This window comes from Strix uralensis, chromosome 3 (genome assembly GCF_047716275.1).
Source record: "Strix uralensis isolate ZFMK-TIS-50842 chromosome 3, bStrUra1, whole genome shotgun sequence".
In the NCBI taxonomy this organism is placed as follows: Eukaryota; Metazoa; Chordata; class Aves; order Strigiformes; family Strigidae; genus Strix; species Strix uralensis.
Window position 1 is genome coordinate 2,627,712 of NC_133974.1, and position 25,877 is coordinate 2,653,588.

Below are 25,877 nucleotides of genomic sequence, written 5' to 3' on the forward strand. Positions count from 1 at the left end.
TACTTGCTTTGTTCTGATGGGGGAGAAAAAGCCACTGTATGAATGCAAAATACTGTTGCTGTACAGATCTGTAAAACTGGAAGGAGGAAGTAGTGGTACATATGACCTTATGATAAACTAGAAACGTCTGTTGCTACATCTGTGGGTGCTTATGTCCCACATCCTAGATTAGATTTTTAATTTTTTAATTCTGTGTCTCAAAAAACCTTTGCACGTATCTTTGCAAGCGTCAGTTGGTGACTGATACAACGTACTGAGCCAGTTTCTATATATTGGAACATCCATTTAGAAATAAACCCAAGGTGAGACAGAATAGAAATACCAAAAGGTAAAGAGGAATTAAGTGGTAACTGCTTTTTGCCCATGCTCATAGTACAGGGGTTGGTAGATGTAAAATGAAATGGAAAAGATATCCTTCAGGATATGTGCCAGCCTTGATAAAATAAGATTATTTCTTGCCCATTGCTATAAAATACCTGATTCTTGATACTGTTATACATCTCGTCCCTCAAAAATGTGGACATGGGAGTAGGCATACGGATTTGCAGTCTTTGATTATGGTCCACATAGAGACAGCTCTTGCCCAGCTGTAGCACACACTTTCTCTTGCTCAGTTGGACGGGCAAACGAAAATGGGATAGGGATGTGTGGCAGGAACAGGACTGGAAACAAGATGTTGTGAAGTTAACGTAGAAGCTGAAAATGTGGCAGTAAAAGGATGAAGAATTGAGTTCTGAGGGGATTCCTACAGTGGAAGGAAAGGGCAAGGACATTCAGAGTGAAACCTTCAATAACCCACCCACTTGCCAAGAGTTGTTCAGACTCAATGTGAAAGTTTCTTGTAAGGAAATGAGGAATATGCTGTTTTCTGCGTCTGCTGTGGGGAGTACAAGAAATAGTCAACCTAATTTTCAGCAAAAAGTTGATTTTAGGAAAAGAATTCCTGTGTTGGACTTCTGGAATAGCTCGCTTGGGGAGCCTTAATATTCTGGTTGCTCTTCCCTGAGCTGCTTTAGGCTTTTCCTGCCAGTAACTTCATCTCAATGCAGCAACAGTTATCTGTAAAGTCTAAGTGATCCTGCAATAAAAGGGCCTTCTTAATCAAAGATGGTAAAGTCAGAGACAGTCAGTGCTTTCAGTATTGGCATCCTGTTCTGCTAAGGCAATCCCACGTAGGAGGAAGACAGACACAAAAAGTGATTTGGCTGTAATGCAGCAAAACAAATTCTGGCCAAATTGTAGACTCGGAGTTAATGGGTACACAGTGTTACTCTGCAAGTCTCTATAATGCTGACTGGAAATCATGGTGAGTTTTGTAGTCCGTTAACTACTTAAGACTGTTTTGTTATTTCAAGTTTGACTTCAGCTAGTGAAAAATGGGGCACTTTCATGTCTTATATTTCAAAAAATAAAAACATTTTAAGACTATTAAAGGTAAATCTTACTAGATTGCTTTAGAGCAACTGTGAGGCTGTGATCTAATCCATTTATATGCATTGTGTGTGTCATCCCCCCTTCTCCCCCAGCCAACTGGATGTTGACTTACAGTGTCAGTTTTCTCCTTGTAGATGTAGAGCGAGTCTTTTCTATGTACCATGGTTTAGAATATATTCACGCGCTCTGGCTCGTGGAATGGCTGTACATAAATTGTGCCCAGGCCATTTAAGAACAGAATATCCCTGCAGGTTCAGACTGACGGTCAAACTAGCCCAGTAGCCAGTCTCTGATTACAGTAAAAACACTACTTGCGGAAACTCAGCCTTTATCTTGCAGTTGAAGAAGTGACAGAAACCACGCTCTGGGCTTTGGCTTCATATATTATGACTGACAAAGCTCAGGCCGCCGGACATCCCTTCTCTGCCCCTGCCCAAATATCTGTTACCAGTTTTCACCATAAGCCTACTTGACTCCCTTTCTGCAGCTCATCTGCTGTTCAGCTCTTCTTAACAAGGCCACTTGCTGCTTCTTGGCTGATCAGTCACAGGTAAGAGTGGCTCCAAACTCCCTTTAACAGGTTAAGAAGCTTTTTGAGACCAATCCTGTTTGGTTTTTTGCCAAAAACTTTATATTCCCAAGTATTAGGCATGAGCAGTCTTTTGAAATTAACTGATGTTTGTTATTTACAGTATCAAACAGACAAAAAAGTATTATTAAACCAGGGTTTGGTAAAGTGAAGGGGTTGATTCTGTCTTAAGGGTATAAGATGTGTTTATTCACTTTATGTTTCTCAGCTTTTCCACTTTTCTTTCTATCATTTGACTCCAAGAGCTGGAGCTTAAAGAAGAGTAAATGCTGTCTGTGAATGTGAGGACAGTGGGAGAATGGCTAAGATGTATATTATTTTCCAGTATGGATTCTAAAAAAAGTCCTAAAAAAAGAGACTGTCAGAGTTACTCCATTTGTATTTCCTTTTTCAAATCCTTAAATGGTTCCTAGTGCAAATCCTTGGTGAGAACTGCAGGGAATCAGCCAACACTCTCTAGTCAAACTCTTCCCAATGTGCATCATACTTTTCTTGTAGAGCTCATTACATGTAGTCTAGGCACCCCAATGCCAGCAAGAGGGGACAAGATAAAACCATCCTCTTCAGGTTTTGGAATAGAGTTGGTAGCCTGTGTTTGAGAGGTTTAGCTGTGTAGCTGTGTTGATGGAGGGCAAGGATGATTTCTGCTGGAATAGTAATACTGCACAGAGGACAGTGTTCACATGGTGAGGGATTACTTACTTCAGTATACTTGTTCCCCTGTTTCTGTAGGAATAGCAATAAAAGCATCTTTATGTTACTGTAAAGAGATGAGGGAGGAAATTATATCACTTTAAGTAATGCAATATTGTAATTTCCTAGAGTGGAGAGGCCTGGGCTTGAGGCTTAGGTAATACCAGGTCATAACTTCTCCCTCTTCATTTGCTTGCTAAGATCTTGAAAGGATTTTTGTGAGCTTTCCGCGTGAGTGGCATCTCATCCCTGCTGCTGTCATAGCATGCAGTCTGTCATCATATTCACCAAGCGCACTGTTGTGGTTTTTTTCCCCCCCAAGATTTCACTTTTAAAATAACTGCTTTAACGTACCTTTTCCATTTGATGACTGGCATCTTCTTATAGGGACATGTCATCCCTTCTGCTGTCTCTAGCTAAAGAGAGTCAGATCTTATTTAGTACAAAGTGAATCTAGGAAGATCCATCTATTTTGGCTACTAGATGAGAGAGAACTTGTAACGAATGCATGCAGTGAACTTGTACTCACATCCTAAAAAAAATGGTTTAGATACTTGTTTAGAAAGGTGGAAACTGAAGGAGAAATGTAGTTCATGGTCTCCAAACGCCCTCAAACACTGCTGTCCTGTTTTGTTCTCCAGAGTATCTTGCAGCAGTCTTACTGTGCTGTAACTTTTGAATGTCTTCCAGGAGTTCTTAAAATTATATGACTAATCTCAGTCATGGGAATTTAGCTGTGTTTTCAGTGGTAAGTCATATTTAAACAGGGGTTAAACTGGCTTAACAAATAGTATCTTTGTGTGGATGGGGACAGATTTATATAACAGATAAGTGTTCCAGTACATTATCAACTGGATGTAAAGAATCATAAAGCTCTAAGTAATAAATGAAGTTGAAAGTACTCCTTTATATAAGTCAGTATTTTGGATAATAGTCTTAGAACTAACTAAAAAGAAAAAAAAATCATCCTACAGTCTCCTGTGCTTGGCAGCAGAATTGTTAGTCAGCAAGAATGTGCAGAACTTTGTGAAAAATTGTTTTTTAGATAATTGCCTGTTGCAGACTGTCTAGAGGAACTCACATTTTATTTTTGGCGTATTGCATTAAACGGTAGCTTTTACATTTTAGGACTGATGTGCTGATTTATATATCCTCCAGTCCTCTGGTAGACGTCCAATTTCCAAACTTGGATACTTCTGTTGAGTAACTAAAGTCAAAATTTTCAGTTCTCAGATGGGAAGAGAAACTTTCCAAGATACTACCTATCTAGCTCGAAGGAAAATTGTAAGATGATGAGTGTGATAGGTCTAAAAGCGTGCATAGGAAAGGCTTTACGCTCGTTCCCATCTGGATTTTGGTGTGTGTATCTTAGAGTGGCTTGAATATCCCTCTGAGTAACATACATGCACTTAGGGAAGGCTGGGAAACTTACCTAGAAGTTCAGAATCAAGATGCAAGTAATGTGTGAATTAAAAAATTTTGGGTTTTCTTTCATTGCCCTTAAAATAGGAAGCTTGTAGCATGGGTAATAGGGCTAAATTAAAACAGCAGCATAGTGCTGGTATTGCCAGTTGTTAGTGTCACCAGTACACAGGAGAGATATTGCAGAGGTCTTTTTGAATTCTAATTGTTAGAAACTTGTTAGCAGTGTGGGTTGCTGCAGGACGTACAGGGAAGGTGCAGTTCCCACCTTTGATGATACAACCATGCCTCTTGAAGTGTGTTTTGGAAGGATGCTGCTGGCTCATCTGTGGTACCACAGCAGCTGGAAATAGAGGGAATAGAAACATGCATCCACACCAAAAAAAGTTTTAGACCTCTTAATTTGCAACCATTGTAACTTGAATTCATATCTGAATTACACATGTGTGTAAAACCACCGAGTCCTGGGTTTCTCTCCAACAGCTGCTTCTTTTTTCTTGAGTGGTGGGGCTGAATGGGATGACGTTAATGGACTCTGTATCATTTATTTGGGTTTAAAATAAAGTGTGTGTGTGTATATAAAAATATATAAACGGCCCTCCAGAAGTTTGAATGGTGAATTACAAAGAATCTTCCCTGATCTTTGAAAATACAGGGTGTAGCGTGGAGACAGAGTAACAGAAAGAGACGTCTAGAAATGATGAAAGTCAGGGCTGGAATAATTCTTCAGATGGTTTCTGTTCATCATGTTATCGCTGTACAACAGAGTGGTCTGCAGCTTTGAAGGCAAGTCAACCTTGCTCTGAGACAATCTCTTTTGAACCACTGTTTGAGCTGGTAGGTACCTGACCCAGTTGGACAGGAGCGAGTAGATACCTTAAGACTGCTTGACTGTATGAAAGGGTAGAGAGCTCAGCTCAGGAAAACAGCTCCAAGAAAATGCTTGTGCAAAGGGGTTTTAGAAAATAAGCTGCATTGTGGCTAGGAAGCTTTCTGGTTAGGGGGAGGTTTGTGGGGATTTTAGAGCTTTCTGAATATTGTCAGTCCAGCAGATAATACAGGTTGAAGGGAAAAAGGATTTTCACAAACCCCGGATGTGGCACTGGTTGGTTTTGGGAGCAAGGGCAAATAGCTCAGTAGCCCATAGATGTTACAGAACAGCTCAACACTTCGGAAAATAGGAAATGTCTGAACATGAGGAATAAATGAATGTTTCTCTACCTATCATTTTGCCGCTTTCTTGCTGCTTCCCATAGCACCAGACCGGACCCTGTGTTAAAGCTAAGCACAAATGTTGTTTGGTTCAAAAACAGCTATAGTAGATAATGCATTTTCTGCTTGTTTCTGGAAGTGGAAAAACTCCATGATCAATCAACTACGAGAATAAATTGATGGCAACTCTGCCTGTCTTCAGTACAGATGATTTGTTCTAATTCTTCCCATCCCTTTGCCTTCAGTGTCTCTCACAGTTAGCAAGTTTCCTCCAGAAATTGCCTGTGTTCAATTGCATTATATTTGAAAAAAGAAAGTTTTCAGAGAAGTTAGCGAGTGAAAATGGAGTATGTAATGGTAGCCATAACTGTAGCCTTTGCTGCCAGTGACAGCTGTAATTATATACGGGGCACATACATTCTAGCAGATGCTTCCCATTTAAACCACATTGGTTTCAGCATAGACCAAATTTAGGATCTAAGCATGGTGACCATAGCACTCGCTAAATCTCTCATTCCATCTTTTGCCATTTACTGTCTTTCTCAAATGCTCAGTGAGACTTTTTTTCCTAGTTGTTCTATGGAACAGCTTTGATTTTTCTCACTTTGTGGTTATTTTAAGCTTCAGAAAACAATAAGAATGTACTTTTCTTTTTCCGCCCCCCCCTCTTTCCTCTGTGCTTTTATGAAAGCAGAATCTGTGTAGATAAAGCACAGTTGATCTGTTAGGGATTACTGTTTCTCAGTTATTCTTTTGCTCTTGCATATCATGCCTTTATGTAGAAGAATATTTAAAGGTGCCGTGTAGAACAGCGAGATGAAAGATTCTTTGTGCATTGAAGAATGGTGTCACAGGAGTCCACCTGTTCTCCCGTAACTTTTTTTTTTTTTAAACTGAAGTTTATTTAAAGTGATTTTTAGTGCTCATAAAAGCTGCTGGGTTTTGACAGCCTTAAAGATTGAAAGGCTGTCCCCACAGGTGGTGGCAGCAGCACTATGGCCTGGTATTCAGGGCACAGGAGCAGGAATCAGAAGATCCACATTCTGTTCTCATCTTTATCACAGGTGACCTTGAGCCAAGTAACATGTTGCTGAGGCTCAGTTCTCTGTGCAGAATTTTACCTCTGCTCATGAAGACATTGCAAAGATTTGCTACCCTCTTAGGGAAGAAAAGACAAGGATAAAAACCTATTGCATCATAAGCAATAGACCTCATCTCCAGTCTACCCGCAATGAGAAAAATTGGTAGTTTTCAGGAGAAGATACTACCAACAGCCTATTGAAAGTCTCAGAATAAGTGGACGTACTTTTTGGCTGTGCAAAGTTGTCTAAGAGGAGCTAACCAAAGCAAACTGGTTTCATGCAAGTCTAAAAAGACTTGTTTCTGTTAGGGTGTCCTACATGAAATCTTAGTAATTTTTGTGGAGAGTCAAGCTGAATCAGTCTAGAGTCCATTTGATGTAGCATTGTGTGTCAAACAGTGGTCGGTATCGGCCAGTTAATGCACCTATCCAGCTTGCAAAGCTATTCCTCTGATTAAGTACAAGAGGAGTTTTCTTTTTGACCCTTTCAGGCTATCAGCTTAATTCCCAGAAGCTTCAGATTTAATTACCCATATCATTACCACAACATGCATAGCTGCAGATTTTATTAATGACCATAAAGTTATCGAATCCTCTTTAAAATGAATGCAGATTCCCAGCCAGAAGGTCCTTTCACACGTCAGCTCTAGAACAAGTGAATCCCACAGGTTGGTGCAGCACCTTTTCTGTCCTTTTGTCAAATGCTGAGCCTCGCTCATCCATCTTTTTCTGCACCTGATTTCCTGCTAATTTACCAACCGCTAGTAATGCTCTTCTGCAGTTCTGTCACCAGACTCGGGTATTCTTGCCTCTAAAATGGTAGCTGAGCTGAAGCTTTACCCTTCTTGGAGCCCATTTTTATGCGTTTAGCAGTAGACTGACCTTTATACCTCTCTGTTTCAGACTCCTTCCGCTCACTGCATTGCTTTTGTTCCTATCCCTAGAATGTTTTTTAATCCATTTCAATTCCTTTTCCCTGCACGATGCTTTATGACTTTGTAAATCAGTCTGAGTGGTACAAAATCAAATGCTTTCCTGAGATCCTGATAACTTATGTCCACTGTTTCACTCTTGTCTAACCTAACGATTTGGTCGTATAATAAAAAGGATTTCAGCAGATTTGTCAGGCATGACCTTCCTTTTATGAATCTGTACTGGATGTCCTCTACTAAATTATGCATTTCCAAATGTTCTGCAATTTTGGCTTTTATCAACGCTTCCAATACATTCCCACAGCTGAAGCTGGATTTCCTGTTCTAAGAGAATTCAGCAGAACTGTCACAGCCCAACAAAATTCATCAGTTTTTCAGAAATCTCCATAATAAAACTTCTGTTTTCTGCTTTTCGTCCTCATCTTACTGGATTCTTGACATTGGAATTAGTATTCTGCTTTACATAGCTCTGAGAGTACTGTGCTTTCAGGAAATAACTGGCTCACCATTTGCAGTTCAGCAGGTTTGCGTGTCACATGTGGAATGAGTTGCTGAGTCTCAGCCCAGTCACAGGTGAGAGCATGTGAGGATGTAGGCTGGTAGCTCAGAGTCTCAAGCTGGCTCCAAGCTTCCTAAATAATTTCATTTGAGACAGGAGGTCACTTCACCTCTCTGTGCATCTGTTTATTTTTCTGGCCTGCTTCCTAAAGAGTATTTTACATTGCAGGCTTGCTTTGTGCTTTTGTCTGAATATATATGTGTGCGGGGGGAAGGGAAACTCCAAATCCTTCAAGTGTTCTTGCTTAAAGCCCTTATGCTTGTGCTTATACCTACTTTGAACATATAGCTTGCCACTTGGGCTATGCTTCCAAATATGGATTTCTCTTGGAGGTATGTTCTGACCCACCTACTTTGCACTGCAGATATATTTAGCAAAGTTTTGCCGTAATAGTCCTACAGTGCTGTCCCAAAGCTTCTGATATCATCTGCTCTTCTGCCTACCTCCTTCCCAGTTACCTTTCATGCATCAAAAGCCACCTGCCAGAGTTCTGCATCTGCAGTCAAGGCTTTCTGCCACGGACACGGCTCTTTCTCAGCGGTAGGTAGTGTGCAGAGGCTAAACAGCCCTGTCTTCCCCGTGCGCTGCTGGCTAGGCAATGCAGCTTGCCTAAACTTGGGTTAATTCTTCCATGTCTGTAGCAAAGATCATGAGTTCTGGGAGAAACCCTCAAAGTTATGAATGAGACCAGCAAAATTGGAGACTTCCATAATCGAAGCTTCAGAGTAGGAGGGATTTTTGGTTTTTTTAAGCAAAATCCACAAACGGATGCATAGTCCTTGTCTCCAAGCCTGGCTCGTACAAGACAAAGGTGCTGCTCAGCCTGATTAGGTTGAGAGGAGCACAGGAGGCTTCTGCAGTTGAATCACGATGTCGGAGCAGACTGTCTGGGGATGGGGTATGTCTTAAGACCATGGGAATGGCTCTTTTTTGGCCTAAACCCAGCTTAGAGCAAACAGCACTACAGTACTGGTTCAGTATGTGTCTGCCCTGTATCTGCTGTTCATTGCAGGAAGAAATTGCCAAGTTATATAGATACTTAAGTTACGGCAAAATTATGGAAAACACTGCATTTAACGGGCTGGCTTTTCTTTAGAAAGCCAGATTCTGCCTCCCTCCTCCAATCTTCCTGTTAGATGTCATCCAAGATGGATTCCAAGTGCAAAAAAAAAAAAAAAAAAAAAGGCAAGCAAACCTGCACTAAGTGAATCATTCCTACTAAATTTAAACCACTTATTATGGGGAGGGAAAAAAAAAAAAAGAAAAAGAAAACTCGGATTACAAGTTTAGCAAGCATGAGCACATATTTCAGCATGTATTGCTGTATTTGTAATTGCCAAACTACTGATTTCTTGGAACTCTGCTATTAGCATTGTTAAGCAGTGTTCCAGACAGTCACTCCTATAAATCCCTGTTAATATGTTAAGCAGGAGAAGCCTTTTGCAAGAATAATATTTTGCTGTCAGGCGATCTCCATTTGGGGCGTGCTGTCTAGACTAAAGGGACAGGTAGGGGAAGTGGCTGCTTGCTGTTAGGATGTCCTGCTTTGAGCATCCATCCAGTTGTTTGCTGGAATGTTATTGCCACTTCTAATAGGTGCTTAGGAACATTTTATTTATTTATTTATTTGGACAGAGGTGTAAGAGAGTGTATGAGGTTTCTGTACGGGGTGTACTTCTAGCAGTAAGGCCTATAGTTTACTGATCTCTTACTCTCATTTATATGCTATTCAGGCAATAAGTAATGACGTGAAAAACACCTCAGACAAACAAACAAACAAATGTCCTTTTCACGGACAGATATTGTTCTTTTTCAAGCATGCTATTCCAAATAATGAAGTGCCTCAAACCCTGAAATTATGAAAGCACATTGCTAAATGTCCCCCCCCTTTTTTTGATTTATTTTCATAACACCAGTATAACCAGAACACTTCTATCACTGCCAGTCTGCTGACCGAAATCACGTCTGTGCCTTCTGAACTAGTCAGTGGGTACAAACAAGATGGAGTGTCTTGAGAATAAATCTGCCAGAATACAGCTTTACCTTGGAGAAAAAAGATTGCCCTCTTCCACGTGCATCTGTTGAACCATGTACCTCTGCAGGGGTGAAAGAGCCCCACAGGCTTTCTGGCAAAGCATGTGAAAAAGAAAACATGTTTGCTTGACGTGGTGCTTGGAGGTGGACCTGACCAAAGTCTGGGTCATCAGAGAGGAGGAAGAGGGGAAAGCAGAAAAGGAGGTTAGAGCCACAGATCAGTATTTTAAACAGAAGCAGTTGACAAGGGCATAGGGATGGAGAGGGGCAAGGAGACTTGTTTGATCTGCTGCTGCAGTGAGGACACATCTGCCAGATCCCAACCCAGTTCCAGCAGCACTAGCGAACGTGTGGATTCCTTGATAACTAATTGTATTCTGAAGTGAACAACAGATGGGAGCCCTGGGTGCGCTATGACTGTCCATCAAACCTACCTTCAGTTGTAAGACAGAGGGCAGGCGTCGGCGAGACTGCCATGCTCGTAGTCTCCCTTTATGGCACAATTTTATCCAGACTTGTTTGGGGATGGAAAAGGGTTGCAAGCTTATTTTATTTCAAGTAACTGAGAGCTTGCAGAGCTTTGCAGAACACCATTTAATGTTTTGTAGAGTTCCTAACAAGTTTATTGTTTGTAGAGCATGTTGTCAGACTACTGTTTGGGAAAAGGACATGATGATCTTAAATCCAAAACTTATTTTAAAAAAGATAATACTTAAATTTTATGCAGCATATTTGCTATTGCCAAGTGATACCTCATTCTTCTTAATACTTTTTTGTGCCATATAGCAATGTAAAAGTAAAGGATTGTAAGGCATTACATATTTCTCTTCCGTGCTTGTTCCTGGTACTAGTGATGGCACATAGACTGCTCATTTCTTTTCTTAGGTCAGCATCTGGGCGTAGGTTCTTCAGCTGACTTCAGCTGAATATGTATGCATCTTGTTTTGGGCACCTTCGAATTCACATAGAATCATGTAGTGGCAGTTTTCTGTGCCTGCCAAGGGTTTGTGGTACGCCTGCCTTGAGATTAATCTCCCTCTGTCAAGTGACCTGATGTCAAGTACAATTTCTGGAATTCTGCTAAAGAAGGTTTGGTGGCATCTACTGAGGTGCGTAGGGCTCCCCTGGAGAGTCACAGATGAAGGAAGGCCTTGGCCTGTCCAGATGGATGAACACTCTGTTTTCTTGGGGCTGTTGTACATTTTGCAGTGCCTCCTGGTTTTGTGCTCTTGAACTCACCTGTCACCAGCAGTGAGCTACATGGCAACTGAGCGTAAGTCTTCGTAGTGGACATCAGTATCCTCTTTGGGACAAGAAAGCTTCAGGTCTGAGAGGAACTGACAGCTGAAGAGGAAGACCAGTCTTTGAAAGACTAGACTTAATTTAAGTCCAACATGTAAACCTGCACAACTGCAAGATCAAAAGCCAAACTTTGCAAGCACTGATTCTTATAGCTTTGGTTGGTTGTCCTCGAGACACTGGGAAAACTAATATGTTTGCTCATCTTTGTGTGTCCTGTTACTAGCAGGCTGAGATTACTTTATCAAAGTTTTATATACCAGATGGATGTTCTGAAGGCACTGCTGACCATCTCGGACCTGCAGGATGCTGTGCTTCAGCTCCTGGTGCTGGTTTTCCTTCAGTTGGGTACTTCTTGCCATGTGCGGCATGCAGGGCAACTGTCCGGTTGTTCTCCAACATGAGTGAGCTCCCCACTGAGACCTGTAAGCCTTTCTTTCTTGTTCCTAGTGTGCACTCTTGGGCATAGTGTGCTCGGTCTGCATCCTGTTGTACCCAAATTGCAGTCAAACAGGGTAATTCCTCTGTGCCAAAACCAATACTTTGTGCTAGCTAGACTAGAGAGGTGGTGAGCTTGGGGCACTTCAGGAGGTCAAGTTCTTCCACAGCATACTGCATAGTAATTCAGTTGGTGAGAAATTTAACTGCGGCATTATTACGGTCATAACCACACAGGTATGGACTGGACGTGAGCCTGCCTGAATAGATTTAGGAAGCAGAGATGCTCACATCTAACAATATTCTGCGGTGGAGGTATACTCGCGGTATGCACATACTGTGCTTGGCAATATAGAATCTTATTTGAGTTGGCATATCCAGTGCTACTGTGTCACTGTATTCCTCGCAGAAAACTGTCAAGGTAATTAGTGTTAATTGGGATCTTTTTTGAATGAACCTCTCATTTATTGTATGTTTGGCCTGGGCTTGTACTTGAGGATTTGGCAATCTCCCATCTGCAGTTTTGTCCAGATGAACGTATATGCCTTACGGTGTACGTATCCACAGAGTTCAAGGTATAAATAATCCCTACTGTTGGCTTGTAAGGGCTTTAAGTCTTCATTCTACTTTAGGATATGTCTTGCCCATTGTAGCTTTGTGGGAGTTAGCTGGCATTGGAGTGCTCCTTCACCTCTGCTCTTGCCTGTTGTCTTCTGACATGCAGTTAGTAATTTCGTGACAGCTTCTGTGGCAATGCAGCCTCAAAACATTTTGAACTGGACCATTCAACTGAGAGTCACCATCTCCTTAAATTCTCTCTCACGTGTGAATGACCATCTTGCTCTTCCTCACGTGTTTCAGCGCTCAAACTGATCTAAGTGGATTAAGATAATGTATTTGATCGTTAAGGAAGTGGTCATTGTAGCAGCCGTTAGCTATCACTGTTAACCATGAAGTTGTGTGCCTTGCTGTCAGTCTTCCTCTGTGAGAACTACTTGTAATTTTAGCCAGAAAAGCCAGTTCGAGTCTGGCCTTTGGTTCCAGGCAAGTTTTTAGACATGATTGGAGGGGACAACATGCTGAGATTTGGGAGATTCCACAGCATAGGTGCTTGATATGTTAGGGCCGGAAGCTGGTTTTTAAGCAATAGTGAAAATATAACCTGGGGTTCTCTGCTGAAACGTGTCTGCAGATGTATCTTGAGGACAGCATTTCATTTTCCAGCTGCCATTAAGGACAAAGCAATACTAAATTACGTTTTTTTACTGGGACTGCATTGCCTTTTACAAATCTCTTGGACTTCTGTAACTCAGGGTCCTTTCCAGTGAAATACAGATGAACTTTTCTGCCTTTCTGGAAGCCCTGTGTGAGTTTGGGAAAGTTGATGATTTTGTGAGCTCAGTCTTTCTGTAGAGAGGATCTGTTGCTAGTCTGCTTCAAAATGGAGCCTGGCCTCTGGCTGGCCTTCTAGGCAATTCCACTAAATTTGGGTAAGGAGGTTTCTTTTGCGTGGGGTTGGAGAGGGAAAAGGAGAGAAACAATTTTAACTGCAATCCTTGGCTAATTGTTCTGTGGAGATCTACTGCAGGGCATGTTGTGGAAACCATGATTTACTTGCTTTTTTAAGTTTACCGACTGCGGCTTTATCATAAGATTGAGGTGTGTGTTTTCTAAAGGGGAAAAGGCTTCTTTCCATGGTTTCCCTTTAGTTAAAGAGTTCTGAGGAAGAAGAGGATCACATCAAAAAATTTTTGATGTAAGCTTGGCAAGATGCTTCTGTATTCGTAATATTCATTATTCACCATAATCCCAAAATACGGCTTTCTCCTGGGTTGTACTGTAAGGGGTTTTGTAAACCAACACAGTCACAATAAGACTGAAAACACTCTTGGAGGTAACTTCCTGAGGAATTTCTTCAGGAATTTTTGTGTTCATAAAAAGTATGCTTTCTTGCTCTTTGATTGAGTGGCACAGGTTGCGTGAAGAAGTGGTGGAGTCTCAAACCTTGGAGATAACTCAAAAGCCATCTAGACATGGTCCTGGGCAGCTGGGTTTGGGTGGCCCTGCTTGAGCAGGGGAGTTGGACAGAAGGACTTCCAGAGGTTCCTTCCATCCTCAACCGTTCTGTGATTAGAAGGTCAGAACCCGTCCCTTAAAATCAGATCTGTGCCATAGCAATTCGTGCCTTGGTACCTTGCAACTGGTACCAAGGAGCCAACAGGCTCCTTGCAAACATCGGTTCAAGGTAATCCAGAAGCCACAGCAGATGCAGCGACTGCGTTGCTTGTGTAGCAATGACTTGACGAGAGCTTGTCGTGCACCTTCTTGAGGGTCTGCACAAGACCATGCTCGAGGTACAGATCAATGTACTAACTTCAAGTAGTGATATTTAAATAACTTGAAGTCTGGAGAGATTTAAGAAGCAACTCTTCTCTTTGTGTTGTGGTACAATGACCGCATGAAACTGGCTGCTGCACGTCGCCAAGTCGCAGTGTGTGCTCAGGAGGTGGCAGTTCTTAGAGAAGGTCCTTAACCTTGCTTTCCAGGGCACAGATGTAACACATCCTCAAGTCATATGGCAGAGCATTTTTATTTTTTTTTTCTAATAGGCCTATTTTGGGAAAATGGGCTAGAGAGTCCTAGATTAGCTTTAGTATTTTGGACACTAGTCCTACTTTTGTGCATGCACCCAGATGAATTTATCTTAAAGTTTTGATACAAATGCAGTACCTGGAGTTTTAGAAGCACCGGATAAACAACAGCCTGTCTGAACATCTCCCAAGAATAAAGCTGGCAAAGGAAGGTTTAACATCAGCTACTGTCTAGAATCTGAAGCCAGACACATTGAAAGTAGAAATCAAGTACAAATTTGTAATGGAGAGGGTGGTTAACCACTTGAATGAACTAGCATGGATGGATCCTTGGTCCCTTGCTGGTTTTGAGGCAAGATGTCTTGTGGACATAAGTCAGGTAACAGGTTTGGTTTCCTTTATGCTGGCCTCACTGGAGAGAAGGTGAAACGGATGAAGTGTAACAGCCCATATTTATAGACACGTGCGTACGCACACGAGTGCACACACGCACAGAGTCCAGCCAGAAGACCTGGCGATTCCTACAGACCTTAAGTAAAAGACTTAAATTTTGAAGTCTTTTGTTACTTCTAGGAGAGGATTGGTTTGTATTTATGCATGGGGTTGGGAGTCTGTCTTTATTGCGAATTCAGCAGTGGTAGAATTTCATTCTGAATTTCTTCACCATCCAATGCACCAGGTTTGTCAGCAAGCTGAAACTTGGTTGTTCTGCGTTTCGGTAGCTGGTACAGTTGTGGTAGTGGGGCTTATGTCCTTAGGCAGATACCATGTTCAGCCACTGATACTATCCGGTGTGACTTTAAGCCAAGAATTTAGCCCCTCTGTTCATGTTTTACTTTCGACAAAATGTTTCCCTTCCTAAGGACAAAAGCTTTTAATTTGTTATTTGTAAAGCCCTTTTTAAGAACTTACCAAGGAATGTATTAGTGAAATACAAAGCAATGGCGTTATTTTTTTACTGTGTGACTCACTCAGAAATTAAAAGGGAAAATGAATTTCTTTTCCAAATAAGTGATATCAGCCTCATCTTTACCAAGTGACTTTCTCCTTGCTTGTGCAGGGTGTTGTGGATCAGGGCAAACTATACTTCAAAACATTTAATTGCATACAGTGAGAAATGAAGAAAACTGAAGTGGATCCCAAGAATGTATTAAAAATCTGAACTAAAATGAGAATGATTTCATGTCAAGTGAGACAAATGCAGAGTTGATACTCCAGTGCTTCGCACTTCCACTTGTCCTTGGCAGCAAGAAAATGAGATTTTTAATATCTGAAAAACAGATTGCCATGAAGACTCATCCATTGTAAATTTAAGCTGCCTTTATAGCAACTTAAGCTGGGGACAAGATTGTTCATTACATCTGATTCTACAACTGTGGCCATGATTTCCGTATTAATATTGAATTTTTTTTATTGTCTGTACCAGAAATAGGAAGGAGAGCTGGTAGTGTTTTCCCTCTGTTAGGAGATAATTTATTTAATGAATAATGCGCAAAGGGCAAAGGTTTGTGAGTTCTTACTTGCCTATCAACTGTAGATAGTAGTGACACCTGCCTTTGCTGCTGTGATCAAACTTGGTTTGGTGCTTCGGTTTATGCTAAAAGGAGACTGAGGGAAAGAGGGATATTGATTAACGATTTCAGAACCGTGATTTGTTGGTGATGGAAGTTATGTTGTTTTGAGTTGAATATTTTTGACTAAAACTATAGGTGAGGGGTTGCTTGTTTCCCATCTGATGTGCCCTTAACTTACAAAAACATTTAATCAACCTTTACATCTGTATGGGGGCAGGGAAGGTATTTCTCTGCCACTGAACTTTAGACCAACGTTGAGTCAAAGCCTATTTGTAACCCTTTTCAATAGCAGCCGTTCTGTTCTGGCATCAGACGTAGGAAGCACTAGCTTCCTCTTCTTTCTGTGTAACTGCATTTGCTTTCACAAGTCCAGCTACCAAGGCAGACCTGAGGATTCCCCGACCTGCCTTACTGCTGGGCTCTGTCTCCGACAGTTTGCGATTGCATTCAGACTGTAATACTGCTGCCTCAACCTTTAACATAGCAAAAATGGAGAATTTCTCTTATTTTCTCATGAACTCTCTCCTGTTTATTTCTGCCAAAATGCTATCAGCCTCTGTCTGTGCTCACAGATCTGGAGTGTCTTGGAAAAGTTCCTTCTTCCTCCTCTGTTCACATCCCAAATTTGGTCTAGATCCTAATGGCTCTTCATTTATAACATCTGAGGTCTGTACCATTTTTTTTTTTCCTCTTCCATTAGTATCACTAATATCATTGTCCTGCCTTTGTCATCTCACACCTGAGTTACTGCAGCCTTTTCTTTGGCTCTCTATCTCATCTCCTCGTGTTCCAGTTTTAATACTGCGTTTCATGATGATGGAAGGTGATCTTTTCTTTCCTTTCCTTTGTGGGTTTTGTTCTTTGCTTCTTCCACAGTCCTCACCCTGGAAGCAAATCTTTCTCTGAGGAATCCAGTTCTCTATCATTAGCCCCTCTGACCTTCAGAAAGTTTGTATATATTTAAGTCTAATTTGTTCCTCTTTGGAAAACAAAACAGCGCTCTGTGTTAAACTTTAAATTTGGCAATAAGTCAACAGCATGATCTCATATTTTTTGTGACTGCTTCGGGGAATATGTTTTAAATGCAGTTAAGAAATTTAAGAGAGGAGTGTTTTGGTGTAGAACTATCTATCTTTAAAAGGTCTGGCGTGGCTGACTGTGAGGGACCTGAGTGTTTGTCTTTTCCACCCATCAGTACTTTGGTGTTACGGTTTCTCTCCCAGGCTACAGGACATGACCTGTGACAGTCTGCTGGGACCGCTGATCTTGTCTGGGACCTTGCTCTTGGTGACCTCCTTTCCTGGAGAGGAAGAAGGCAACTCACGACCTAGATGCAGGCCAAATGAATTGTTTTGGAAATGGCAGCAGGCAGCTCTCAGCAACTCCCCTCCCTGAAAACACCCAGCTCTTTCCTTTGCCACATCTGGGTGGGAGCGATCATGTGGGCGCAGGCTTTAACCCCCTGAGAAAACTGGTGGCCAGAAGCTTGACTGCTGCTACTTCTGGAAAAGCTCATTCAGCCCAGCCTTTTGCCCTGAGAGTTCCTAAGCTTTTTTTCACGAAGGAAAAAAAGAAAAAAGCCACGTAGATGATGGTATAGTCTGTGTATGCCCAGTGGACTCCATCTGGAATAGGTGCAAATCTTCCCCAAAGCCTCTAGCAGGTCTGATAGAGGAAGAGTGGTGCTGTAGTGTCTGGATCACCCTTCACCACTGAGAAGAGCCAGGGTGTGTCTGTCCACAATGCTTAGTTGCTAATATTACAGACATCTCTTCATGGAGCAGAGTAAATTACTCCATGCAAACCCCTGTGCTACCCTACCCACTTGTTTTCTATTCCAGCTCTCATACACCCGTAGCCTGAAGTGTAAATATTCTCTCTAATTCTTTCTGTGTCTGGCTGGATATAACATCCTGCCTTTCTCTTTCCCGTTAGTTAAAGTTTGACTTTTGAAGCACTTTCAACCCATGTTAGTTTGTGGAGAAAGACATCAGCAGCGATAGCTAAAGAAAATTCTATTAGGTCATTCCTTTTCAGAACATAGTACCTGTCTTCTAAGCTCTTTGCGGATGTTAGCCAAATAATCCTTTTAATAGCTTTTGTGAGTTGAAAGGGTAGGTAACTGTCATAAGGCTAAATGATTGCATAGATTAATTTACTTGTGGCCAAAAGAAATCAATTGTAATTTAAATTTTTGTCTCTGGACTGATTAGTCTACCAGACATCAACTTTCTCCTTAGGAATCTACCATGTGCATTGCAGTTATGTCTGTGATAATACGTGGGGTCTGGATTAGTTACAGATTATCCAGAGTAATGTGATTGAATATTTCCAGTTTTTAACCTATGGGTTCACACAAGCTTAGAATACTCAGCTGGTTGGCCTTGTTTAGATCTGTGGAGTATCCATTAATAACTTGTCGTTATAATTCATAGAGTGTTTGGATATAAAAGAATATTTGCCAGACTTTAAGACCATGAGTCTGTTGCAAACCATGTCAAAGCCCCCACTGAAGACAAAGTGAAGAAAGAGGGTGAGGCTTTAATGGGCCAGTTAAAAAAAAAAAGAATGAATTGGAAGATGATATAAGAAAATCCAGTGATTCTAGGGAGCATTTTTCTTAACCATGGCTATGTTTAGTGATTGGTATATATTCTACTGCCTTTTAGCAGAGGGATGGATTGGGTGATTGAGAAGGGTCCTGAAGGTGCCTGTCTTTTTTTAACGAGAAGTGGTTTGGTGCTACTGTCTGGTGAAACTGCTGTAACGTTGCCCTCTTTAAGCCGGTTGTTTAATTGTAAGTCAGGTAACAAGAAGTCAGAATGTATTTGCCTTTCATAAAAACCTCTAATGTTCTTCTGTCTTTTCATTGTGTCTTACAGAATGGTGAATAACACTGAAGACCCTCAAGAGGCTTTATAACGGCCCATCCCCATGTAAAGTATGCTCAGAACTTTTCCAGTAGTGTAAGTACGAGCTAGAAAACACCACAAAAATGAAGAGTTTTATGTTAATTTGTCTAAAAAGAGCAGACAGATGGTTACAACGATTATCAGCAGTTGGCTAAATGAAGAGTTCCACTGGTTTGGTATTTGCTGGACATTTAAACCAGGGATTAGTAGTATTTAATTGGTCACTTGGTCTGGCTGATATGTTAGTTCTACTTTTCTGTCCCTGAAAGAGAAGGGAAATCATGCGGTACTTAAAAACTCAGCCTTGATCAGAGGAAAAGGTATTGATAAAAGAGAGATCTCCACACATCCACTGAACATACTAGAGGGATACTAGAGCTGTGCAAGAGAGTTTAGTACCACTACAGACTTGGTGAAAGGAGATGAGTACACCATTAATGTAGTATTATGCAGCAAAGGCAGAAAACCTAGGGCATCTAACCTAACATTAGAACTGGATGTGTTGGTCCAAGCAACCACTGCTGTATGAATCCCAGTAGGAACTGGAAGTTGTCTAAATCTCATCCTTGGATTTGAGCCTATTAGTTTGTTCTTTTAAATGACTTCTGTCATGAATCTTGAGTGTAATTGGTATCCATGCTGTTTCTTCACTAAATAAGCAAATGAATTCAAAGTTTGCAGCTTGTCAGGCTGAAAGGAAAGGCTTGACCTGTACTGTGCTGTCATCCATCTCTCACTGGCCAGTCCTGTATCGCTGTTCCCCATACCTCTTTTATAGGCACGACCAAATGCTTGTCCACTGGCAGTCAGTCTTGAGATTCTTTGACTTCTTGACTTCTGATTGGACCTCTGTCAGACTGAGTTGGAAAGAGAAATCCTGTCTGCAGAATAGGTAGCAAGAAACCAGGCTGCTGTGAATGCAGTCAAGTTTTCCCAGATGGATTATTTCAAGGATGAATATTATTCATCTGGCACATGGACATCCGTAGTGCAAGTGGCAGCGCAGTCACAGACTTCTGTAGAGGGAGTCCCAGCAAAAAATAATGACTGCCAGGGGTTTTGTGTTGGAAACTAAACTACCAGTGCATTTCAAAAAGACTTCTTGATACAACCATTAATTAGTTATTTTCTGTTGCTGGTGGCTTAGTCTTCTATTCAAAATTAGTGGTTTCCTACTTTGTTGCCAGTCCCCTGAGCCACCTCCTCTTCTTTCTTTTAGCTGGAAATATGTTGGATTTCAGTATTAAAATCACCACTTGAAATTGTAAAGATCTAGTTCACAGCAGGAAAGAAGTCTGGAGGTAAGGCCACGCTGCCCTGTGCGTCTTTATTATACTGGTAATTCAGAGTTTGCAGAGTGATCTTGGAGCTCCTCTGTGCTTTGTGTAAGCACAAGGACAGTCTGTCAGCTTTAACTTTGAATCAGACTTCTAACAGAAATTTCCAAACTGAATTATATATAGTTTTAATTTCCTGTGCTTTAGCTAGATTTCAGTCATGTTCTGCTCCTGTGCAGTTTTAGTTGGATATCGCGTTGTTCTGTTGCTTTGTGGGATCGTTGTGGCACATTGATGTGCCCTGTTAATCAGCTGCCACCCTCCATCAGAGAAGTAGCAGCTTTTTCGATTTATTCCATTTTATGTGCAGTTAGTACGGTCATTGAGAATGCAATATAAGTATAGGTGAATAATTTTGGACTGAGTGAAAGCTGGGGTGAACCTATTTGGAGGGGATTAGAGAGTATTAAATTAGAGGAAATGGACCAAGATGACCCATTTAGGTATGAAGTTTCCAGATTAAACCATAGATATCTTTTAAAAAGGATAAGTGAGCATTGTGGTTTTAGAAGAAGAAAGAAGAAAACAGAGTCTTTTTTTTTTTTTTTTTAAAAAAAGTTTTAAATACTGAATAAGATTAAAATTGAACAGTCTTAAAACTACCATGGTTAGAGAGCAGTTTGGTTACTCTTGCCATGGGGCAGCATCCTCTGTCAGAAGAGCAAAGTAGCAGCTGGCTGCAGTTACCATTTCACCTACCTAGTTTATCCACAGTTGGATGAGAGTCAGTACTTGAGAGGAATTTGAGGCATGGTGTGAACACAAGACTCTTGATTTTGGTCTCAGAAGAATTAGTCATTTGTCTGAAACTAAGTACTTCTGTAGCCAATGCAAGTATATCTCTATTGGGTTCTCCATAAATATAATGGGAGTAATTACTTGTACTTCACAGGCTCACGGCAGTATTGATTAATTAATATGTGTTAATAGTGAGATATGACCATCAGTATTTGTGTTGCATGTTTCAAACTCTCTCTCAAAATATGATTTCTGATGGAACTAGACAGTTTCAACATTATCACTTAAAGTTTACCTGAATTATCAGGCCAGTGCTTATGAATCTGACTGCCAGCGATGACAGAGCTGTCTTGGGAGTGAGTAAAAGCCTGCTGAGTGGAAAGAAAATCAGTGTGAGTAATGCAGATGAAAAAGGACTAGATTGAAGCCTTGTCATCATTTAGGAGGAACAACAGAAAGAAAGGAGCAAGTATGTGAACCGATACCAAAGTCAGCACACGTTGAAGAACAGACAGCGGAGTTACAGCGGCTTAGAAAGTCACCACATGGCTGAGCTGTTAACTGTCCAGCTTCCTTGAAATGTGACACGAAACATGTTAATTAAACTTGGGTGAAGGAGGACTGAGCTAATTTGCTCTTTTTGTCTTCAGTGACAAGGTATCATGTAAATAGTTGGTGGCTGTAGGAATAATCAGTTGGCATTTTAAGCTTCCTTAACTGAAAGTGTCTTGTCTGAGTCCTTAGTTTTACTTTAAGATAAACCAGATGAGTTAATTCATGACCTCACAGGCAGCTAAGCGGTTCTGAAAGGAACCTAAAAGAAACCTTGTTTCCTGTGTGCCTCTTAACACCTGCTTTTGGCCAAATGGCTTGTCCCCATCTGTTGAGTTGGTAACAGCAATCATCAGAGCCCTTTCTGAGCTAATTCAGCTCGCTAACCCAGGCAGAACGTGGGTTGGTTGACTGGTTGATTGATTTTCCTGCTGGGTTAGTGAACTGAACTGGTCTGTGGAGATTTCCACCATGTTCTGGAGCTATGCAGAAGAGCAGGTCATAGGTGGTTCACCCTCTCTTGTGCATCTGCAGCCTCAGGACTTGCATCTGTAGGTGTTGTCCTCCTGCTCTGAGTAGGGCACAGAAAGATTTCGACTTGCCCTGGGAATATAGACTGGGTCATCTATATGTCATGCAAGAGGAAACTTCCCTAGTTGAGGTCTGGGCTACACAAAGAGATGTTTGTTGCTTTAAGAGCATTAATTAGGATGTGTGTTTCTTTTTGAAATGCTTTTAAGTAAAATAAAACTCTGATATGGAAGCGACTGTGGCCAAAAGCCCATGTTTTTGCCATTATGATTTATATTCTTGAAGAAGGCACTGTTACCTATTCCTGAGTTGTTTTCCAAGTATAATGTCTGTGTTCACTAAGAAGACTCTGTGCCAGTTAAACTATACTTGCAAACTGTTTTCTAGTGGAAAAAAAAATTTGCTTTGTAGCTAAGCACAAAATTGGGGGTAGGTGAGTTTCAGTTATTTGCTGGGTTTGGATTTTAGTTTCCTGAAGTAACGAATTTCTCTTAAAGTGTGTTGATTGTTACTGCTGGTGATAGATCCTGAGGGAGAATGAAAGTGCCTGAAATACTTCAGAATGTCTCTTTTTCTTTATGTGTGGAAGAGAGGTGGTGAAAATCCTGGTGATGGCATTCCTTGAAACTTGTCCTACACCTTGTCATATCTAATGCTATAGATGGACCCTGTAGGATGGCTGTACGTGTGGTGAGAAAACGCTCAAAGTGTGCCCAGGCACTTGGTCTACCTTCTTGGAGAATGCCTGTGTGACTTTGAACAAGTCATTTTGGCTTGTCTGAAGGCCAGCCCCTTTCTGTGAGTTCTTGGTCTTCAAAAATTAGCATAGTTTTACTTCTCTGCCTCACAGGGATATTCTATAGAAAGATGTGTTTCAAGTATTTAGATATTCCAGCTAACAGAATTAATAGAGAAGAACTCTGAGATTCTGTCTGAATTTTAGTAAAGGATTGGTCAAATTCTGAAGTGAAGCGGAGGAGGCAGAAGACATCGGTATACCTACCTTTGTAATCTTGACAGCTGAAAATAGGTGACTTGCCAGTCTGGTGTCTAGGTTAGGCCCACGTCTCAGTTTTGTTGCCACAGTGGCTCTATTCTTCGTGTTTCTTCTTTAACACAGTATTTTGGTGTGTTGGTGAGATTTGCTTAGCTGCGTAACTCAAGCTCACAAGTCCTGCCCTGATGCTGTTACAGAGTTTATATATACAAAGTTTAGTCTTCAGCTCCCAAATCCAAGAGCTCGTCCTTTGCTCGTGGCACAGGTTTGGGCTTTGGGCCCTGGTTCAGCACTCAGCTGCCACTACAGCTTTTCTCTCTGTTAGTCTTTCTGATCCCTCATTGTGCCCTTGAATCCAGCCTCAGAGTTTGAATTCCTGCCTCGTTGCTGTAGAATTGCAACAATAGTAGGAAGTCCAGATTTTAGAAGTAGGGAAGGTTAGGGTTAGACAGATAAGGTGTCAGTGTGAATCAGTCTGTGCCTTGAGTAGAATGCAGAAGTATCTGGCTCCCAGCCCCCTGCTTAGTCAGAGGTCAGTCCCTTTTGTAAGACTTGGATTATGGCAATAATTGGAATTTATATTGTATTTTTGCCTTGTAAGATCAATCTCAAGTTCTCTCTCTCCTTCCCAAAGATGTAAAGTGTCTACTATAAAGCAGAGTAAATTACTCACCCAAGTGGAATCAGTGTCAAAACTGCTAGTGTTTGCTTACCGCCAGTGTGCCAGCATCCAGTAAAAAATATTTTATCGGCAGTGAAGAATTTCGAAGACTGAGTGGAAGAAGAGCTTATGTAGAAGTAGTGAATCTGGGTTTGGGGCTCTTTAACTAGCTGAGAAACTTGAAGCCTCCTGAAGAAATGATATGTTGATATTCTGCTCTCAGCTTGCCTTCTATAATTTGTGTAGCGGTGAGTATTTGATTACGTTGGATTTATTTTCAGAAGTTTCAGGCTGCTCTTATTAATTGTCACCATTTTGATCGAAAGCGTATGGCAGTGTTCTGCATTCATAAGACAGTGTTTTGCATTCATAAACAGAACCGGTGACGTTTAACCTCGATAGATCAGCTTGTAGTCTGATTTCACTCCTTGCTGCAATGTGAGGCTTTCGTTTCCCTGGGATGAGAGCAGTCATTACAAGCATTACATTTTGTTTGTGAATCAGGATGAATGGGAGTAGAGTCCTCTTTGAAAATCAGAACTAAGAGATGCAACTGCAGGAGATAATTATGCTAACGTATGGATAAGGATGGCTCTGTGTTCGTTGACATGATGAGCACTTGAGGCCTGATTTTTTTTCTCTCTCTTGAAAACTGGTACAACTCCACTGAAAATACTGGAGTTGCAACTGATGAGCATAAGTGTTGGCTCAGATGAGTCAGACCCTTAATCCTGTGTTGCGCCCCAGAATTCATAGCATCAACTACTGTTTTGAAGGCAGCTTTGCTTAATATGGTGCAAAGCTTTGGGTGTTTCTGAAATATTTAAATGGGCTGTGAATAAAAGGAGATGCATTTGTTCAGTAAGAACAGAAAAGGCCAGAGCTTGAATTTCAGAGGACTAGATAGTGTTATGCCCTAAATTTCCCAGTTTTGTGCCAACAGTGCCTTAGAGCTGCACTTGATGGGTCACAGTCTTTGCGTGTGCGTGGTGTGCACCATTTACTTTGTGATATACATCAACCATTCCGTGGAACAACTACAGCTCGGAATGAAAGCCTCTCTCTTGAGCATCTTGTAAGAACCAGCTGCATCCTTTGGGATGGGTAATGGTGAGTGAGATGTAGAAAAGAAAGAAGGAGTGAATGAAACTTTGCTTGGGTCCTTGGTTCTCATGAAAATGTATGGAGGGAGAAACAAGCTTGCATATTGTAAAGCATGATTAAAAAATTAACAGACTAGGCAAACAGAAGGGGAGTTTCTTGGTAGTCATTGGTTCTGATAAAAAGCATTCAGAGCGGTATTTGTGTGAATTTGGTTGCTGAATATCAGGTCGGTTGATAAGCAAATTATATTGCCTTTGGAAATAGCAATGCCATCATTAATACCCATTTTTGCTTGCTGTCTAGATCAGAGACCTCATGTAGAAGGGAAATAGAGCAGCCCAGTTATGCCAAACAAGGATCCTTACACCGGTGCGTGGTCTGGGGTCTGGGCATGCAAAGCCAGCACAGCTGCTCTCTCTGCTATATGTTTTTAGTATAATATAATATAGCTGGAGGACGTCCATCTCCACAGTTGTTAGCAGTTCTCGCTGGTACTATATGCACATACACACAGGAAAAAACCTGGCAGGCTAAGGAGTTCAAGCTGTGAGAAAGACTGTGATAGTTAAAACACTTGTTCAGTTAACTAGTTGTAGAAAGTAATCTTTTTGCTATATACTTTGGGATAACCTACTAACTACAGCTGAAAAGCTGCAACTTTACCTTGTGATTTTGCCTTTCCATGGAAAGGGCGAGGTTGTGTTCAGTGACACCAAGAAAGTGCATGTTAACGTTGCAAAAAATGATGGTGCTTTAAAAGATAAAATTACAAATTCTGGCGATAATGTTAACAGGACAGTGTAGTGCTGTTGGGGTCCTACCCTGGACCAGCAGTATATGCCATATGTCAAAGAAGGGTAGAAGTTGGCATCTCTCCCCATCCTGTTTGCCACACTTGATGTGACTTTATCAGAATCATTTTTAAACCAATTACCAGACCTAGTATCCTGTTCTGAACACTTTGGCTCTAGCCCACATCCATATTATGCAGACGATATCAAATATAGGTCTTATATCAAAAAGTGCAACTGGTTTTATAAATTTTGAGCTTTGCAGAGCTTATTAGATAAAGCAGTGAATTTTAATGGAAATTTGGAGAAGGACTTCTGCAGAAGAGGATCTCTTCAGTGATGCTAGTCTACTTCCTACTCATGTACAGTGAGTAGAAGAGTGGAAAAAATTATTTC

At 41.2% G+C, this 25,877-nt stretch overlaps 1 protein-coding gene across 11 annotated transcripts in view; it reads left to right on the forward strand.

Moving 5' to 3' along the window:
• The window catches only part of HMBOX1 (homeobox containing 1), a 124,851-nt gene that overhangs the window by 28,091 nt on the left and 70,883 nt on the right, over positions 1 to 25,877 (forward strand). For 9 of the 11 annotated variants that reach the window (XM_074861302.1, XM_074861305.1, XM_074861311.1 and 6 more), the window contains exon 2: positions 18,741 to 18,824. In XM_074861302.1, the coding sequence (XP_074717403.1) occupies positions 18,802 to 18,824 (23 nt within the window). In that variant the 5' untranslated portion in view covers positions 18,741 to 18,801. Of the gene's footprint in view, positions 1 to 18,740; positions 18,825 to 19,989; positions 20,072 to 25,877 lie in introns of all 11 variants that reach the window. The other 2 variants (XM_074861307.1, XM_074861309.1) reach the window with 2 other exon arrangements.